General features: G+C 35.7%; 1 protein-coding gene across 4 annotated transcripts in view; it reads right to left on the bottom strand.

Annotated features, from left to right (window-relative positions):
• Window positions 1-21,132, bottom strand: part of PPP2R3A (protein phosphatase 2 regulatory subunit B''alpha) — a 218,689-nt gene that overhangs the window by 64,319 nt on the left and 133,238 nt on the right. For all 4 annotated transcript variants that reach the window (XM_086674343.1, XM_086674345.1, XM_086674344.1 and 1 more), the window contains 5 exons: window positions 16,253-16,327; window positions 7,576-7,662; window positions 3,640-3,796; window positions 918-966; window positions 357-446 (listed from right to left, as the gene is read on the bottom strand). In XM_086674343.1, coding sequence (XP_086530469.1) covers window positions 357-446; window positions 918-966; window positions 3,640-3,796; window positions 7,576-7,662; window positions 16,253-16,327 — 458 coding nt within the window. The remainder of the gene's footprint in view (window positions 1-356; window positions 447-917; window positions 967-3,639; window positions 3,797-7,575; window positions 7,663-16,252; window positions 16,328-21,132) is intronic.

Genomic DNA, 21,132 nt, shown 5'->3' with positions numbered 1-21,132 from the left:
AATTTATCTATACCAGTCATCCACAATTTGCTCTTCTTTCTCTCTCTGATTTATTACTGAACCATCAAGATCATAAAACAACAAAATTCACAATATATATTCCTACATTCTGTATAAATAAGTCCTACTTATTCTTCAGAGCCAGCTCACATGTTACTTCACCTTTGTTTCTGGGGGTAAAAATACTTCTCTTGATATTTTATGACTATGGATTCAGTCTAAGAGGGCAGAGAATAAGTCTAATCCACCTTGGTACCCCTACATCAAGATGGCATCCAATGGATATGCATCATCAATTTTTTAAGCTTTGTTTAAGTGTTAAATGTTACTGGCAAAGGAATCTTAAGAAGTCGTACCTGGTTGGGTTCCTTTTGTCTTCCTCAGAGATCAAAAACCAAACAAAATCTGCATAGCTCATTCTTCCCTCTTTCTGTACTGTTTTTCCCCTGAAGAAAACATATCATTATCAAGTTTCCTGAGCAATTACTCGGATGAATTTAGTAGGATGACAGACTAAGAAATAAAGCAACACCTTCTTTGGAAATTAAGTTAAAAAAATTAGAAGGCTATAACTAAAATTTAAATAAAAAGTAAAAAAAAAAAATTAGAAGGCTGGAAATCTTACAAAGGTTACAAAACCTATCCTGTTTTCAAAGGCCTAGAAGGGTGAAACCAGAAGACATTTGCTGGTATGAAAAAAGAAGTCTCGTTTCTAATTTGAATGCAAATAATCACCAGGATCAAATACCTTTACCTATACTTAGGTAAAGGATTAATGTCTGTATATAAAGAATTACTGCTGTCTTGTATGAAGCCATGACATACATGTCATACATGACATGTATGAAGCTGTGCTAAAATGAGATTGTTAAAGTATTACCTGTAATTCATTTTTAAACTCAGATGCTTTTTCTTACCTTGTTACTGCCCCAGAAAATATCCTTTCAATAATTCTGTTTGATGAAGCTAAATGTAAATAAGAAAGTACAAAGCTAGTTAGGAACATGTTCCATAAAGGCAATACTTTGGGCAAATTTATTTTCAGTAGCTATGAGCTAAAACATAGTAATCTTCTATAACAAGAATATGAATATTTAAATTTTTACTTATGTATAATTTATATTTTTGAAAGTAAGAATTTGAAGTGGCATAATCAATCATTAAAAAAAAAGAATAGGCAAATGATTATGCCTGACAGCTGTGATGTATTAATATAGTTGAGCATCCTAACAACTAAGACAAAAACGTATAGGATTTATATTGATCTTGTATCTAAGACAATTTTCCTCTAAAACAAGACAAATTTTATCCTCGTATTAAATTCAAGGGGACTGATCAGCAACTCCTAAGATAAGGGACTCTGAGTACAACAATGGAGAATGCTTTCAAGTAGAATTTTATAGAAGATACCTAAACATACCACAAACATACTTTTCATATATTCTTATTCCATAACAGTCCAGGACATAACATACAATTTTATCTTAAGATAGCATGTTGCTTTTGATGGTAGATCCTAGAGAATATATAGCAGTGTACCTCATTGTTGGTTCAAAATAACCAAAGCCTTTAGTTTTACCAAAAGGCTATGTCAATAGATCTCAGACCTAGGGATTTGGTGAGGACAGAATCTGTTGTTTTAAGAAGTGCCCCAGGCAATAGCATGTACACTAAAATTTCCAAATAAGTGATGAAGTTATTAGACAGTAGCTATCAGCATCTAATTCTTCTGCACACAGTTAGGTATAGTCAACCTAAAGGTAAAATTAATTTGGCTGAAGAATGTTGGGAATATGGGTGTCAGTAGAGCCATGCCTGGCCACAAAGCTTATATAAGGACCCTCTAGACTTTGGTGAACATTGGTTTATAATAATTTGTACTATACAAACAGAGGGCTGTATAGGAAAGGCATGGACATTTAATCCCAAAGCTAAAGTCTTTTTTACATTTGGAAGGTTTACCCTAAAATTGAAGATCATGTTGTCCCATTTAGGACAGGCTGATGGATTGCCAATTATGTAGTTTTGATGGGCTCTTCATCATGAAGGCTTAGATGCCTACTTATTTGGACATCATCACTTTAATATACCCTCTATTGGATTGTTATGTGTATATATACATTTTGGAACCTAATGAGAATTATGATTGTATCAGCTGGAGAGAGGTTTGTATGACCTCATGTTACACAGATGATCTGGCCACCGGTGATTAGAAGGTACACGGCTAATAAAGCTGACCCGATATGCCTGTGAATATCTCCATCTTTATGCTATTCTGGTGACAGCAAGATTATGACTACTTGAAAAAGGGAGGTATAGTACTAAAATGCTTGTTCATCAATAAGTACATCTGAGTATTTTCTCTTGATATCTGGTTGGCACCTGAGAATAGAGAGGAAGGACTCTTTTTTATATATGGAAAGTTCTATGATACTTAAGATCATATAGAATGAAACTCTTCTTAAGATGCAAACAGTTAATCACAGAGATACCAAATAACAGAAGTGAAATTCAATGTATTTAAGATTTGTACTCTGCTACACCTAAAGGGCTAAAGGCTGATTTAAAATAAATAGCAGTGCCTGAGAAGACATTTAAGAATAGAACAATCTTATGAGAATCTTATGAGACAATCTTATGAGAAAAGAATGAGTCAATGTATCTTGGTGCTTGAGGAAGAATATTTGCAGGTAATAGGTTATAAGTTTACTAACTGGTAAAAATGAAGCAAAATGAGTAGTATCATGTGATGTTTAATATTTTTGTTTTCTGATAAAAGAAAACACACAAAATTCATCTGCGGAGAAAATATCTATTCTGGATCTAAATCCCAAAAGGTAAGTTGTTATTAGTCCTTGAAAACACTGGCATATTATTTCATCCTTGTCTGTTTATAAATACTGTAAAATGGGAAACTTACAGGGTGTACATACACTCTCTTTCAAATAAACTACATAGGAATGGATCTAATTCAACTCATCACTAGAAAATAATCACCACAGAGTGCCTGGGTGGTGCAGTTGGTTAAGCATCCAACTCTCGGCTCAGGTCATAATCTCAATCTCCTTAGTTTGGGCCCCACATGGGGCTCTGCACTGACAGTGCAGAACCTGCTTGGAATTCTCTCTCTCCCCTCTGTCTCTCCCCTGCACGTGCTCTCTCTTTCTCTCCTCTCTCTCCCAAAAACTAAAATAAACATACTAATTAATTAAATTAATCAAAGACAATCAAAACAAAGACTCTAATTGCTTATTTACCTTAAGTCCCTTCTCCTACACTTGCCTTCTAAATGAAAAATCAATACCTTCACTCATTCCCACTTAAAAATTCTTGGCTCTTTAAAGAGGACTTGATGGGGCACCTAGGTGGCTCAGTTGGTTGAGTGTCTGACTTCGGCTCAGGGTGTGAGTTCGAACCCCACATCGGGATCTCTGCTGTCAGTGTGGAGCTGGCTTTGGATCCTCTGTCCCCTCCCTCTTTGTACCTCCCCCACTCGCTCTCAAAAATAAATTAAAAAAAAGTTTTTTTAAAAAAAGGATTAAAGAATTTAAGAAATGGGAATTTCTCATTCATGTAACAATTCAGACAACTCTTGCCTTCTTCAAAATAGTTAAGTCTTAACAACTATAAAACACTCACCCTGGTCATTATATCGAGATAAATCAGCCTGGCTGATGTAGAGGTCATGATCACTATCTAGCTCCCAGAATTTACAATAAATAACATAGAAATGTTCATAGGAGAAGTAATCTGTGATTTGGTTTATATCTTCCTCTTCTTCCAAAAGGGCTAGAGTCTGAAATAAAGTATGAAGAGAAGGATTAATTTATTTTAAAATTATGAAAACCAGCTTTGGCCATTATATAGAGTCTAATGAAGTTTTATTTTAAATTTAATTAAAATTTTTGGTTTTGGTACTAAACCAGGAACTGTAACAGGCACCCTCATCCTACCTTTAATCAACTGACCAATCTATAAACATTTACAAACTCTATATTATGCTTACCAAAGGGATAGATGCTGTGGAGGATTTAAAAGCAGGGAAAGGGAAGGACTGTTACCAAGGAGACTATATCCTGTCAGAGGTCCCCAAACTAGCAAACCAGAACACACAAGAGGCTGAAATAGATGGTCATGAACTGACATTGCTTTTAACTTTCCAAAATTATGAACACTGGGCATCTCCTCTATTATGTAGAGTGGAAGTCTACATACAGGGTTTGGCTTTGTAATGAGATCAAGTTTACTATAAAGGAGACTTATGTATGGTACTGTGCTGATGTGCTGTGGCCTGGTGTGGAAAATATGGGGGATGGAGCTGCAGAGCCCTAGGCTGGAAGTAAACTGGGGTCTCCCCTGATTCACTGTGTACCCTGATGGAAAACACCAGAAACAATAATGCTAAACCCAGGCTTCTTAACAATTCTTACAATTATCATGCAAGTGGGCAGATAAATAGAGATGTTTTCAGAAATGAAAAATTCAGAAAGATATAAGAAACCATAAGGAAACTTAGGAAATAGAAAAAACAAAATGAGATGGCAGAAGTCAGATCAGATATATCAACAATCACAATAAATATAAATGAATAGAGTCTCCATATTAAAGCATTTTCAGATTGAGTATAAAAACCAACCCCCCCCAAAAAAAAACAGATCTAGATATATGCTATCCATAAGAGATAAATAAATTTAAAAGGAAAGTTAAAAAAAAAGACAAATATTTACTAGCTAAATCTTAACAGCAACAACAAAAAAAACATGTCAATATGATTAGAAAATACAGTGGAATTAAAGGTGAAAAACATTATAAGGAACAAAGATAAATATTTCATAGTGCAAATAGATTACTTCGATAAAAAATTATGTTCCAAAATGTAAATACTGGGAAACCAATATGCCCTGACAAGCTGAGAACATAAATTATGAGACTAAAACTACTTAATGGAAGATTCTGCTGCCAGTAAAAATTATAAAGTCTACACAGAAACAAAGGAAAACCATGACATGGTAAAAGCAAAATATGGTATATAAAATTATACACACTAAGAATATGTAAAATCCATTTAATCTGCACATATATATGAGACAAGAAAAACACATACAAAAATGTTATTAGTTGTATTAGGGTGATAAAACAGGAATTTTTTTTGTTTTCCAAACAAGGCTTGTAATGTTTTGTTTTACAAAATGTTCTTTAACATGTATAAAGCAGAATATGTACATTAAAACAAATCTTGAGAAGCAGCTCTCATTTTAACCTACTGGATTGTCATAAAATGAAAAAGATGACTTCTGCTGTTGGTGAATGTGTGTGAACTAGTACAGGTTTTTGGCAGGATCTATCAGACTGAAAATGTACATACCATTTGATCCAGGATTTTCCCTCCAGTAGTCTATTCTAGAAAAATTTTTTTTTAATTTAATTTTTTAATGTTTATTTTTGAGAGAGACAGAGGGTCAGCAGGGGAGGGGCAGAGACAGAGAGGGAGACATAATCCAAAACAGGCTCTAGGCTCTGAGCTGTCAGCACAGAGCCCAACGTGGGGCTCAAACCATGAGATCATGACCTGAGACAAAGTCGGATGCTTAACCGACTGAGTCACTCAGGCACCCCTATTCTAGAAAGATTCTTAACAGGAGGAAAGTACAGGGATATTCACTGCATCTTTCCAAAGAAAAAATATGAAAATGACTTCAACATCTTCTAAAGGGGAGTATGTAATTTAGTTACGGTAGAACCATACCACAGATTATGCAGAAGAATCATAAAAATGAGATAGATTTATATGAATGGAAATGAAAAGAATGTCAAGATATACCGTTAATGGAAAAAAACAAATTAACAGAATAATGATCTCATATATTACAAAACCTCGTAACAGTAGCCATACAAAATAAAACTGTATACTTCATGTAAACATACAAGGGAATAAAACCACAGATAATGTGGGTTCTGTCTGGGAAAAGGAATGAAATGGCAGCGTAAAGAGATAGTGACTTCTGCTGGTTATTCTAGATATGTCACGTACTTGAATGCTTCATGAGCATATACATTACGAGCATACATTCATGAATAATGCACTAATAGGAAGAATAAGGAGAGGGGTAGGGGAGAAGGGGAAAAATTAAACCATGTTCTAGGAAGAACATTTGAGTTCCGTTTCCAATTCAATCACTTACTTGCTGTGTGATCTTACCTGTCATTCAACCGTATCTGAGCCTCAAATTTTATCATCAGTTAAAAAAAATATATATTATAATAATGCTAGAAACTATAAACTCTAATGTGCTTCAGGAATGTGAGGGATTATTCATCATTCTCAAGGTATGAAGCCTTTTTATGGAATTACTGCCATTTTGACCCATCCCATATTACCTGCTGAGAGAGGCAGGCACCAGGTGTTCAATAAATATTAACAATCACTGTGATGATTACTATTCATTTTAGAATAAAAAAGGTGTGTATATGTATTATGGGCTGCTCATTTTGCCAAGTCTTCATTACTTTGTCTGTCTCAGATGAAGACATGGAAAAATAAAAGAGTACATAAGGTGGTATTATTACCCTAAGCTTCATTTAGTATGATTCATTGAAAATAAAATATTTCCTTTCAACCATGAACCATTCTTTAGATTAACAGAAGCTTCCACAGTCAGGCATGAAGATTACCTCAGTAAAAGGCTCCCACTAGTGGTCAACACTTTCATAGTAGGTAAAATAAATAAAAAAATTGAATGAAATGTGTCTTTCTTAAAAGAATTTTTAATATTTTTCTCCACTCCAGTAAGAGCTGGATAAAGACTCATTGTCAAAAGGATCACGTTAAAATCCCTCTATTCCTTTTGCAAGGTCTTTCCTAACCCAGCCTGCCAGGCTGCATCACTGGTCAGTCTCTGCAGAGCCACCAGCCAGTAGACTGTTCCGTTTGAGACTTGAGACACTTTCATGCTTATGGGCCTTTGCTTATACTGCTCCCTCTATCTGGAATCCCCTTCTAATTTTTTATTTTGATAAACTCCCAATATCCTCCAAGGTCAAGATCACATGTCAGTCCTGTGAGGCCTTCTATGCATATTTGTTATCCATTTCTGTGAAAATTTTCCTCAGGTGTGACTGTGTGCTTTTCTTTTACTCCACATGCCTCGATACAAAAATCTCTGGTTATTCACCTTTGTTACCCCCAACACATCTCAGGTTATCTGATAAATGCTTAATGACTGAAAGTAGTGAAAGTGCTTTGCATGCAGTAAGCGCTCAAATACTTGTTAAATGAACTAATAGTATTATTTAAACTGCTCGTTTTTTAGGTTTATTTATTTTGAGAGAGAGAGAGCATGCATGTGCGAGCAAGCAGGGAAAGGGCGGGGTGGGGGAGAGAGGGGGACAGAGAGCGAGAGTGAGAGCGAGAGAGAAACCCAAGCAGGCCCCATGCTCAGCACAGAGCTCAACATGGGGCTCAGTCCCACGACCGTGAGATCATGACCTGAGCCAGTATCAAGTCTTGGACACTTAACTGAGTCACCCAGGCTCCCCTTAATTGCTTTTATACATGAATTCCAATGAGAGACCTACTTGCAAAAAGTTGCTTTTTCTTATTTCTGTCGAAGTTATTTTTCCACTCCAAGATCTGTTGACTGTGTAGAATATTCTCTGAATAACCTGGATCCAAAAGGAAAACAAACCAAATAAAAAAATTGAAGATAACTATTACTTTACCAAAAGCCATCTTATGAATGTACCTTGAACAAAAAGCTGTGTTTTGGTTTTCTGATTATGTCAAGCGTAATTTCTAATAAAAATTAACACTGTATTTTAAAAACTAGAACCATGTAATTTACATCTGCCCCTATAATTCCAAGAAGAATAAAAAGATATTCTTTGTTCATAAGTCTGCATTCCAGCTGCCTATATGTCACTTTATTTAACTCTCATACATTGATGCCTGATTCAAGCAGTGCTTACTGGGCTGGATGTTTTGGGAAGGTAAATGAGGTAGGAAATACACACTGGGTTGGCTTAACAATTGGTGGGTCAGAAGAATGGCTCCCAACATAGTCTGATTCAAGAGGGCATTATTCTAGTTATTTTAGCCTTATTCACTAGAATCTTAAAGACTTCCAGTCTTCCAGCCTCTCTCTGGAAACTCAAATACATCTGGGATATCTCCTACCAAGTCCATGCTTGGCCATGAACAATTCTGTTATTAGCTAGGGTTTTAAAAGAGCTTAACAACAGATGGGAAGCTCTGGAGAAGACCGTGGACAGGACGAGAGAGGAGGGAATGGACTGCAAATGTGTTTGAGATTGACAACGTGTGTGTTGTGGTACAGGAGAGTACTGGAGAAGGAAGACAAAGCTGCCATCCTGGAGGGAGGAGGCCACAGTGTATTCCTAACAATTTTACCTGGGGTTATGCCCACCCATTTAATTTCCCTTTGACTTTTTTTTTTTTTTACTTTTTTGTTTTTTTTTCTTTTCTCAAAAAAAAAAAAAGGCAGCAAGAGCAACTTGAATAGTTTTTGACACTTTGCCTTTGATTTTGATTGTCAAATAAAACAGAAATCCTGTATCATTGGCGGTTTTATCATGGAAAAGATTAGATCCTTTTTAAAAGTTATTTGGTGCAAGAAGAACAAAAAAGGGAAGACATTTGGACATCTACACAAATAGGCGTAATGGGGGACTACACCACCATTCCCCTTCTGGATTCTTTAGCAAAGACAGTGATTCTCGAACAGAGCAGGGAAATACCAGCCTCAGAATGAAGGCCCAAATTTCTGTTGCCCAGCTTTCCTTATCCTACTCCTGCTATCAGTGCTAACTCCTGACCCTTCAAAATCTAGCTCAACTTGCCAACTCCACAGGAAGCCCTAAAACAGGGACTAGGGTAGAGAGAGCTCTGTCTTCTGTGCTCCAATTGTCATGCGAGTCTCCTTCCGTTCTTCCTGTGGTTATATTCTAAACACACTGGTGTGGTCAGACACCTATCATCACCTCCAAACTCCAAAGTACCAGGTCTTTCTTGACTTGCATCCCAGTGCCTGATAATGGTGCTTTGCATATATCAGATAGCTAATAGTTGCTTGATACATTTTTTATTTGAGGAATAATTGACATACATTAGTTTCAGGTATACATGATTACATATATTTATATACTGCAAAATGATCACCATATATAGTTACAGAATTTTTTTCTTGTGATAAGAACTCTTTACTCTCTTAGCAACTTTCAAATATGCAATATATTTGTATTTTTGTGCTGCATATTATTAACTATATATAGTATATACAGTATTAACTATAGTCATCATGCTGTACTTTATATTCCCATGACTTATTTACTCTATAACTGGAAGTTTGTACCTTTTAACTCCCTCTTCACCCATTTTGCCCCACCTACCCCCTGCCTTTGGAAACCACCAATCTGTTTTCTATATCTATGAGCTTAACTTTGTTTTTTTTTGTGTGTTTTTTTGGATTCCACATATAAGAGAGATCATACAGTATCTGTCTCTGACTGACTTATTTCACTTAGCGTAATATTTTCAGAGTTGATCTGTGTTGTTGCAGATGGCAAGATTTCATGAGTTAAGGGTGCCAACCCTGGCCATGTGTGCAGTTGAAATTCCACATATACCTTTTGACTCCCCCAAAACTTAACTACTAATAGCTTACTGTTGACTAGAAGCCTTACAAATAACAAAAACAGCTGATTAACATATATTCTGTACATGGTATATGTACTGTATAACTGTATTCTTACAATAAAGCTAGAGAAAATATTAAGAAAATCATAAGAAAGAGAAAATATATTTACAGTGCTATAAAGAAAATCTGCATATAAATGGACCCATGCCGTTCAAACCCATGTTGTTCAAGGGTCAACTGTATGTATATACCTCATCTTCTTTATCCATCCACTGAGGAACACTTAGGTTGTTTCCATATTGTGGCTACTGTAAATAATGTTGCAATGAACATGGGGTGCATTTATCTTTTTGAGTTGGTATCTTTTTTTCTTCAGATAAATACCCTGCAGTAAAATTGCTGGATCATACAGTGGTTGTATTTTTAATTTTTTGAAGAATCTCATACAGTCTTCCATAGTGGGTGAACAAATTTACATCCACACCAACAGTGCACAAGGGTTCCTTTTTTTCTACATCCTTGCCAACACTTGTTATTTTCCTGTCTTTTTGTTATTAGTCATTCTAACAGGTGTGAGGTGACATCTCATTGTGGTTTTGATTTGCATTTCCCTGATGATTAGTGCTGTTGAGCACCTTTTCATGTACCTGTTGGCCATCTGTATGTCTTCCTTAGAAAACTGCTTGATAAATTAATGAGGTTTGAGAGTTGTGTAACAAAGACTTTCATATTGTACCTGTGATAAAGACATATGGGTTGGATTTGTAGCTAGTTGAATAACTCTAGTCAGCATTGTAAGTAGCAGATGGATGCCAACCCAAGAAAGGTCTCTAATTAGTATTTCATATAAATCCGTACTGTTGTTTGTGACTTACAGATAGATAGATGGCATATAAAGTGTACAGAAAACATAAAACAGAGAAGGGTAACTATATTCAAAATTATTGTAAAGGATACTATTAATTTAGTAATTTTTACTCTGGAGGAAAAAGTAAGACTAGAGTGTACCTGTGACCATGATCTGAATGGCTGACTATCAGGTGGGAGATTTGTCTCTGTGTTGCACCAGAAGCACAACTAAAACTACTGGATACTCCTTATACTAAAATGCTTTAAAATAAGCAAGAATTTCCTAAAATTAGCCCTATGAAGCAATGGGTTGTATAAAGTAGTAAGGTTTCTTCTCACCACAATTATTTAAAACAGGATTCCTGCATTAGATTCAAGCTAGGACTAGCTGGTATGTAATTTCTCTATTGGCTCCAATCATTCAGAATCGGACTTGAGGTGCTTCAGGGCAGAAAATGTGGCTTACTCAACAATGCATTCTTAACACTAGCTTGGCAAAAGTTCATATAAAAAAGATGGAGGCTTTTTAGCACAGAAATTATATATATGAAAATAAACATTAAGAATACCATTTATCATAGTTCCATGACTCCTCTCTCAAGTAAAAGTCAATTTCCATACATATTACACCAAAGTTTTATGTGTTGATTATATTTTTATCCTTATTATTTGATTTTGATTATAAATTTTCTTAACGTTTGAGTTTCCTACCAGTATTTTGTATTTATATACTCTTCAAATATATTATTTTGGGATGTACTGTGTTACACTTAAAATCATAAAGTTTTGACCTGTATTTATTTTTGCTTATTATTCATTTTTTAAAGAATTTTTAAAATTAATGTTTTGACTGTTAAGCATTTCCTATTTTTAGCCCCTAACTTATCTAATAATATTAAAAAATGTATTCCTTTTCCATAGTCTAAATCTCTTTATTCAGTTGCCCCACTTCATCAGCACGTTTATTGGTTTCCACATTACTGATTCAGCATTTTAGCTTATTTAGGTAAGGATACCATCTAGTGGTGAGAACATGTAGCTGCTTGGTTCTACATCAATTACCCTTTTTCTTCCCCCTAATTTTGTTCTACAACTCTTAGGTAAATAAAAAATAAATGAATCCCAACTTTAAAAATAGTAAACAAAATTTAAAAATTAATAATAGTAAAAATAATTGTTTATTAGCAGTGAGCGGAATGAAATTCGACAAATTTTTTTTTACCAAGGGATCTCCAGTTAACTTGATAGTTTGACTCTTAAATCAGTTTCCTTTCTTTTGCTTTGTATCTATTGAGCTGGAAACCTCTAATTTACAAGTATAGGTCACCAGGAATGCAAGTAAGTGTGTGGTGGCTCTATCAGACAGGTTTTGACAAGTGGATTGGATGAAGACAAAGAAATTAGAGATTGCTCATTGTAGGTAACCTAAATGCAGATGAACAGACTCAAATGCTGGAAGCATGATTCTTCTACCCGACAGGAAGTGGTGAAAAGATTCTTAATCCACTCTGGTTAATACGGCTCTGAAAAGTATTTCTTCATGGTCTTCTGCAGAATGTGTACTTAAAAAAAATCTAATACACATTTCTTCCTTTCTCTGTCAAGAGGAGAAGTTCTCAAGGGGAAAGAGGCAAGCTGTTAGTAATCAGCAGTCTCCACCACAATTTAGTCATCTTAGGAAATATCAGTACATTGTCCTCAGCAATTAAAATCCTGGCATTTTGGTCTGAAGTGATGGCTTCAGGCCAATCAAGACATTGAATACATCGCTAAGACATCATCAGAGGAAGCCAGAGAATGTCTTTGCTGCCAGCACCAATATCACAAAGAAGTATTTTCAATCTCATTGCTTATTTTTCAACGTTTATTTATTTTTGGGACAGAGAAAGACAGAGCATGAACGGGGGAGGGGCAGAGAGAGAGGGAGACACAGAATCGGAAACAGGCTCCAGGATCTGAGCCATCAGCCCAGAGCCTGACGCGGGGCTCGAACTCACGGACCGCGAGATCGTGACCTGGCTGAAGTCGGACGTTTAACCGACTGCGCCACCCAGGCGCCCCTCTCACTGCTTATTTTAAAAACTCCTATGAGCACCTCTTCCCTCAGAAGTCAGCATATGCCAGTTAGGATAAGCAGTATCTTTTATTCACTGGCAATTTCTTTGCATGGCATGTGAAACTGCAAACTCAAGACTGTAAGTTGCTAGTATTTCCAATTTTCATTTCCATTCACTTTCAAGAGACTTATTTTTCAAATGCTAACTTGTCTCTGGAAATAAAGAAGAATACGGAGTAATTTTGGGTGCATTCTCTTGAGTAGTGATGTTCTTTTTGCTGTATGCATAGTTGGTGCTCTCTCCTTCCGTCTAAAAACAGCTGGCAAAATAATTAACTAAACAAATGAAAAGTCTTTTCCTATAGCACAGGTTTTTAGTGATAAATAGAAATAAAAAGTTGACCAATTTTTCTTCATCATATGAGTGCCACACATAAGCTAATATTTGAGTCATACTTTGTGTCAGTTTCTTCCAACTAAACAAAGTAAAATAACTGAATAATTCTGACACGCAAACAAAAGAATATACTAATTGTTCTACATCATATGGCACTGAGATTATATAACATTCAATAAATTAATTTAGATTTTTCTGAGATATGTCTTAAATTTCAAGCTTGATCTTCCTAGTATCTTAGAAATAGCATGATCTGATCAGTTTTTGCTACGAGCAGGATGGAGAATGATGCCTCTCTCATTCACTTTTATGCCGTTAACAACATTTCATTAATTTCATACTAGAAAACCTATTTTGCATTTCTTCTAGAAAAACTCACTGTACTCTGAAGTAATGCTTAAGTTCCAATGACTTCATGCCATTATTTGACCAGATTTCCCAATAGAAAAGGCACTGGGGAGAATAGATAACCAGTCCTTTAATAAAATTCTGTTTCCAGATATTCATGTGATACATTTTACATGCATTTTCTTTCTTTATTTAATTTTTAAAAATGTTTATTTATTTTGAGAGAGAGCGAGCGAGTGAGCATGAGTGGGGAAGAGCAGAGAGGCAGAGAGAGAGAGAGAGAGAGAGAGATAGGGAGGGAGGGAATCCCAAGCAGGCTCCACACTGTCAGTGCAGAGCCTGTAGCAGGGCTCTAAACTACCCAGGCGCCCTGCATTTTCCTTTTTTAGATGGCACTATGAAGTTATCATAATAGATGCACTTATCTTAGTACACAGAGATTCATATTCTACAGTCTCAGTTGGATCTTGTTTACTATTTATGATATGATGCTGTTTTGAATCACCCTGTTATCATTATTTCATCACAATTGTTTTAGACTTTTGTAATTTTTTTTTTTAATTCTTTATTTTTTAAATTTATTTTTTGTCAGAGAGAGACAGAGCGTGAGCAGGGGAGGGGCAGAGAGAGAGAGAGACAGAAACAAAGAATCTGAAGCAGGCTCCAGGCTCTGAGCTGTCAGCACAGCCGAATCAACTGAGCCATCCAGGCGCCCCAGTATTTCTGAGTAATGATGGATTTAGTTTTGTGAATTGGGGATAAAGAAGCATAATAATAACAGAGTATAAATTTTAAAGATATAAATAATATGCAAATGCCATGAAAATGTGTGAGCAGAGATAATTAATTGTATTCTGTTAAGTGACCAATTTAGTTCTCTTTGTTCAATGATTAACATGACAGAATTTCTAGGAAAATATGAATTATATGTGAACAAAACTGTTTCGTGGCTTTTTATTCTGAAATTATAAAACTTCCTGGAGACCACTTGCTAGATGACCACAGACCATCATGGGTCCAAGGATCATACTTCAACAAATAGAAGGTGTAGGGAAAGAAAATTTATCTCTATTTTACAATTCTATTATTTAAACATCTTTTCTAAGAATAAATTCCAATAAAGAGTTCTTCTGTAGACAGAATTTTCTGAATTGGTAGAAGGTTGAGCTGGATTATCTCTAAGATCTTTTCCAGCACTTAAGATTTTAAATTATGCTATTAATATGCCCTGGATTTATAGAACAATCAACAATCAGAACCAATAATTCCCTACGGGATTGAAGCCAGAGTTAATGTGTAGAATTCTTAAGCATATATAATTTCATTTATTCACTCAATAAATACTGTGTATCTAATATGTGCTAGTCCTTATTCTAGGTATTGGAGATTCTGCAGTGAAAGATATAGACAAATTCCCTGCTCTAATGGAGTTTCTACGACAGAGAAGGAGAATTTAAAATTTAAATATCAGATGATATATGAGCTAAGAAGAAAAATAAAGCAGAACAAATGAATAGAGAGAGAGTATAGGGGCGGGGGCAGAGGGAGAAGAAGGGTGAAGAAGAAAAGGCCTCACTAATAAGGGAATATCTGAGCATATAGCTGCATGAAGTAAAGGAGCAAAGTCATGCAGAAATCTGTAGGAAGACTATTTCAGGCAGAGGAAAGAGTAAGAAAAAGCACCTGAGGCAGTGCAGTTGGTTTGTTCCAGGACACCACTATGGCCAAAGCACAGTAAAGGAGGGGCAGGGTAATAGGAGAGATGAGATTACATATGTTGTAAGGGTGTGTGTGTGTGTGTGTGTGTGTGTGTGTGGCAGGGGTTGGGGGGGGGTATTAGGGAGAGTCTTGGCAAGGAAGAACGTTGGCTTTTACTCTGAGATGGAAACCACTGGAGGGTTTGAACAGAGGAGTGACATGATCTTACATTTTCAAAGAATTACTCTGCTTTGTGGGACTACACTTTAGGGCAACGAAGGTATAAGCAGGAAGGCCAATTAGAAGTAATCCAAGTGAGAAACAAGGGTGACTGTACCAGGGCGACTGTGGTGGCAGGAAGTTAGTACAGTGGTGTGGTTAACAGTCAAAAATAACTTGAGACAGTCTTAGAAGACAGTGACACCTTCTGGCTCAAAGAAAGACTTACAAAGTTTCACAACAGAAGAGAGCCAATGTAAAAGCCAAGAATGAAGTTCCTAAAGGAGAAAAATGGTAGTATTCTGTAGCTTGACAGAACCCAAGATATTCATGGTCAACAAAAAGTACCCTGAGAAGGTTCTCCTCAGAGGTGACTGCCTTGTAATATTATTTGAAGATGTAAGCCAGATACAAGGGCTATCTCGCTTGAGTGTGGCTATGTCAGAGGGGTTTGTCCTGGGGCTCATCTTTGGAATTCCTCTAAAGATAATCTGGGAGCTTGGGCAAAGATGCCGATGTGGTTGCAATGTGCACTCCAGGCCTGTGTGCTCTGACTCATAATTCATGCCTTGCCTATGACTAGTCAGCATGTTCTGTTAAATTCTTATATGATTTGTTTTCTAATTACATGTAGCTATTTCTCATTATCATTTCCGGTTCTAACTTTGAGACACATCTTTTTCTGGGAAAGACATATCTTTTTCTGGGAAAGGGTTATGAAATTTCTTTTCAGTATTATTTGCAAATGCTAAATGTCAATATCAATAACAAAGCAAAAAGGTACCTCACAAGACCAGACAGGATGAATATATTACTCTAATTTTGTAGACAAGAGACCTCTTAAGCACTTAGTACTTATAAGAAGGAAAATAGACATAAATCATGAATCCAATTTTACTGTACCTTCCTTCCACTTAAAATAATCATTATAGTCCATGTTATTTTGCATAAAGATCTGAAAGCCTGAATAGTAGACAGTGATAAAAAGGAAACTTGGAGAGTTATATTGAGACAAAAGTGGACCCAGCCTACCGTGGTGATGTAGCGAGAGTGGAATTCTGGAGCATCTTTCAGGAACGTGAGGCCAGGGTGTGTATCTACCACATCCTAAAGAAGATTAAAACCAAAACCAAATTAACAAACACACCAAAAAACAAAAAAAAACTAAACGCCAACAGAATTTTTCCTTCCTGTAGAGTAAGTAGCCAGTTGAGCAAACCTGCTATTTTTGGAATACTGAACAATGCACTTAAAATTTAACACTTTATTACATACAAATTTTATTACAAGCATACTTATGTGTGCTTTTTGATATGCTAGTATACTTCAATAAAACATTAAAATTGTAATTTAACTATATTTGGTGGTTTGTGAATCAAATATCTTAGAGATATGTAATTCTAACATGTCAAGGCATGTCAGGGAAATTCACCACACAGATTCTGGGGTAGGGGTGGTTAAGAGAAATTTACACACACAAGTGACAAGACACAAGCCAACTATAATGACATGGGAAATATCTGAGAAAAAAAAAATAGCCATGTAGCCAAGTAGTTTGAAATCTATGTTAAATTGTATGGGTCAGCTAATGTCCATCAGAATAACTGTGTGGACAAATCTATTTTTAATTTAGGATTATAGTTTTATTTTAAAATCTGCTTTTTCTCATGGAAGACTATTAGAATTTTAAAACCCTGAAATACCATTTTTCTTTTCTTTTTTCTTTTTAATGTTTGTTTATTTTTGAGTGAGAGACAGAGCATGAGCGGGGGAGGGGCAGAGAGAGAGAGGGAGACACAGAATCTGAAGGAGGCTCCAGGCTCTGGGCTGTCAGCACAGAGTTTGATGTAGGGCCCGGACTCATGAACTGCGAGATCATGACCTGAGTTGAAGTTGGACACTTAACCGACTGAGTCACCCAGGCGACCCAACCATTTTTATTTTCTAATTAGATTTTAAAGCACTTTGAATAAACCTGGAAAACCTATTGGAGATGATTATTGTTAATTTAATAACCAGAGGCAACAGCAATGCCAACATAGATATAATCTATTAATTGGTTATAAATGGACAGACATCAATTATTATCTCTTTTCTTCGATTCTTCAGAATGGTTAGCTATACATACCTACCAACACAGTCTCAAAGCAATGGACCTTACTATTTAACTTTTTATTTGGAAATAATTTTAGAACAAGGGAAAAGTTACAAAAATATTAGAGATTTCTATGCCCTTCTCCCAGCTTTCCATAATGGCAACAACTTACAAACCATAGTATAATGATCAAAACTAGGAAATGAACATCGATACAATACTACACTACAGACATTATTCAAATTTTACCAGCTTTTCCCTTAGTGTTTTTTTCTGTTCCAGGATCCTAGTTTAGTTCTTGTGTCTCATTGTCTCATGGAACTCTGACAGTTCCTCAGTCTTGTATTTTATGATTTTGACATTCTTAATGAGTCCTGGTCAATTATTCTGTAGAATGTCTCTCAACATGGTTTTGTCTGATGTTTTCTCATGATTAGATTAAGATTACACATTTTCAGCAGGTATATGACAGACGTGGTATTGTGTCCTTTTCAGTCATATGAGAGTATGATGTAGATATGTCTTATATCTTGTAGAGTTAATGTTGATCACATTTGGCTGAAATGGTGACTGCTGGGTTTGCTATCTTATTTTCCCTCAATAGTTAATAAATCTTGTAGGGGGAGATACTTGGAGACTCTGCTAATATCCTGTTTCTCTGCAAATTTTTGCCCAGTCATATTAGCAGTCATTTGTAGAACCTATGACATTTATACTGTGGTGTTTATTTTGTATTTTCCTCATTCTTTGTACATTTATTAACTAGAATTCTTTTGTAAGGAAGAGCTATCCCTCCTCTCCCACATATTTATTTGTTCAGTTCATATCAGTATAGATTCATGGGTATTTATTCTATGGGTTACAATCCAACACTATAATTATTTATTTTGTTGCTCAAATTGATATTGCTGTGGCCACTGGGAACTCAATCAGGACATGCCCCATCCTTTTGCAAGCACTTTTATACTTTCTGGTATCACAACATGGTCCAGGCTCATATTATATTTTCCTTGTTACAATCCTGGAATCAACCCTTTTCCCCAAATAGCCCTGGGTCCTTTATTGGGAAATGGTATTTAAAAACCATGTAGAAATCTGGGTGCTAGATGTGCTCATTACTTCTAGGATGTCACTGCTCCTGGACCCTCTTAGCAGGAAGAACTAAGAATATATGTATGTACAGCAGTCCTCCCCTTATCTGCTGGGGAGATGTTCCAAGACTCCCAGGGGCTGCCTGAAATTACAAACAGTAGTGAACCCTATATATACTATGTTTTTTCCTATACATATGATAAAGTTTAATTTATAAATTAGGCCCAGTAAGAGGTTAACAACAATAATGAAATAATTATAACAATATACTGCAATAAAAGTTATGTGAATATGATTTCTCTCTCAAAATATCTCATTGTACTACTCTACTCACCTTTTTACTTGTGATATGAGATGATAAAATGCCTCACGGTGAGATGAAATGAGGTGATTAACTTAGGCATTGTGACGTAGCCTTGGGCCACTACTCACCAACTGACATTATGTCAGGAGGATCATCTGCTTCTAGACTGCAGTTACCTCAATAACTGAATAAATGAAACTGCATATAAAGGGGGAACTCTGTATACTAATCCACGCATACACACTTCTATTTCTTTCTATATTTATCTATTTATGCTAAAAACTATGTAATCATATAGATAATGGGTTCTAACCACAAGGTTCATTCTAACCTTCCCTCTTTCCTTTGTAACTTTAACGGAACGGCCAACCTATATTGCACTGAGAAACAAATTTACTAAAGAGAGTACAGTATTTGTGCATAGTTCTTTTTGTCGTTAGTCATATGGTATCCAATTAAAATACTGTTTTCCAGGGTTACTTAGGTTAGCTCTCTTTCTGTTCTTCCTTCATCCTCTTTGATGTGGTTATAATACAGTTTAGTTCATTTGCTACTGTCTATTACTTTATTCTGAGTTTCTTTCCCACAGTTACAGGTTGATTTTAATTCATTATTTCTTAGAGGGAGAGTATTTGAACATTACTATGGTTCTACAAGTCAAAGCTAACATAGAATTGACATCGTAACAATTTCAAGTTCTCCCACTCATAAAGACCTCTCTCTCCATTTATATAAATCTTATTTCATGTCTCTCAGCAACGTTTTGCTGTTTTTAGTGTATAGGTCTTGCACACCTTTGTCAGATTCATCTCTAAGTATTTAATATTTTTGAGTGGTATTACAAATGGCATTCAATTTCCAATTTCTGTTGCTGGTATATGGAAGGAGAATTGATTTTTGTATTCTGATCATGTCATCTGTAAACTTTCCAAACTCTCTTATTAAATACAGTTTTAGCAGCATCCCACAAACTTTGACATGTTCTCATTCAGTTCAAGATAATTCTTAATTTTCCTTTTGATTTCTTCTCTGACTCATGGGTTATTTAAAAGTGCTAGTTATCGGGGCGCCTGGGTGGCTCAGTCGGTTAAGCGGCCGACTTCGGCTCAGGTCATGATCTCACGGTCCGTGAGTTCGAGCCCCGCGTCGGGCTCTGTGCTGACGGCTCAGAGCCTGGAGCCTGTTTCAGATTCTGTGTCTCCCTCTCTCTGACCCTCCCCCATTCATGCTCTGTCTCTCTCTGTCTCAAAAATAAATAAACGTTAAAAAATTTTAAAAAAAATATAAAAGTGCTAGTTATCAAATATTTGGAGAATTTTCAAAGATCTTTCATGATTTCTAATTTAATCTCATTAAAGTCAAAGAAATCCTTTATTCTGTGATGATTCAGTTTATGAACTAAATTTTGAAAATTTATTGAGATTTCTTCTATGGCCCAGAATATGGTCTATCTTGGTAAATATTCTGTGTACATGTTAAAGGAACGTGTATTCTACTGCTGATTGGTAAAGAGTAATATAAATGTCAATTAGGTCAAGTTGGTTCATAGTATTGTTCAAATGTTCTATATCCTTATTGATTTCTCTCAACTTGTTCATTATTGAGAGCAGCACATGGAAATCTGCAATTATAATTGTGAATGTATCTTTGCAGTTCTATCAGATTTTGCTTCATGCATTTTGAAGGTCTGTTGTAAGGTCCACAAACATTTATTTTTATCTTATTTTTAAAAATTTTGTTACCTAATATTTTTTAATTTTTTTAATTTTTATTAAATTTATTATTTTTTAATTTACATCCAAATTAGTTAGTATATAGTGCAATAATGATTTCAGGAGTAGAGTTCTTAATCCCCCCCTTCCACAACACCTCCAGTAACCCTGTCTGTTTTCCATATTTAAGAGTCTCTTATGTTTTGTCCCCCTCCCTGTTTTTATATTATTTTTGTTTCCCTTATGTTCATCTGTTTTGTCTCTTAAAGTCCTCATACAAGTCATATGATATTTGTCTTTTTCTGACTAATTTCACTTAGTATCATGCCCTTGAGTTCCATCCACGTAGTTGCAAATGACAAGATTTCATTCTTTTTGATTGCTAAATAATACTCCATTGTATACATCAACCACATCTTCTTTATCCATTCATCCATCGATGGACATTTGGGCTCTTCCCATACTTTGGCTGTTGCTAATAGTACTGCTATAAACATTGGGGTGCTTGTGCCCCTTCAAAACAGCATACCTATATCCTTTGGGTAAATGCCTAGTAGTGCAATTGCTGGCTAGTAGGGTAGTTCCATTTTTAATTTTTGAGGAACCTCCATACTGTTTTCCAGAGTGGCTGCACCAGCTTGCATTCCCACCAACAATGCAAAAGAGATCCTCTTTCTCCACATCCTCGCCAACATCTGTTGTTGCCTGA

Source organism: Puma concolor, chromosome C2 (genome assembly GCF_028749965.1).
Source record: "Puma concolor isolate L17-30 chromosome C2, mPumCon1.1.hap2, whole genome shotgun sequence".
In the NCBI taxonomy this organism is placed as follows: domain Eukaryota; kingdom Metazoa; phylum Chordata; class Mammalia; order Carnivora; family Felidae; genus Puma; species Puma concolor.
This window is presented reverse-complemented; position numbering and strand designations above follow the sequence as displayed.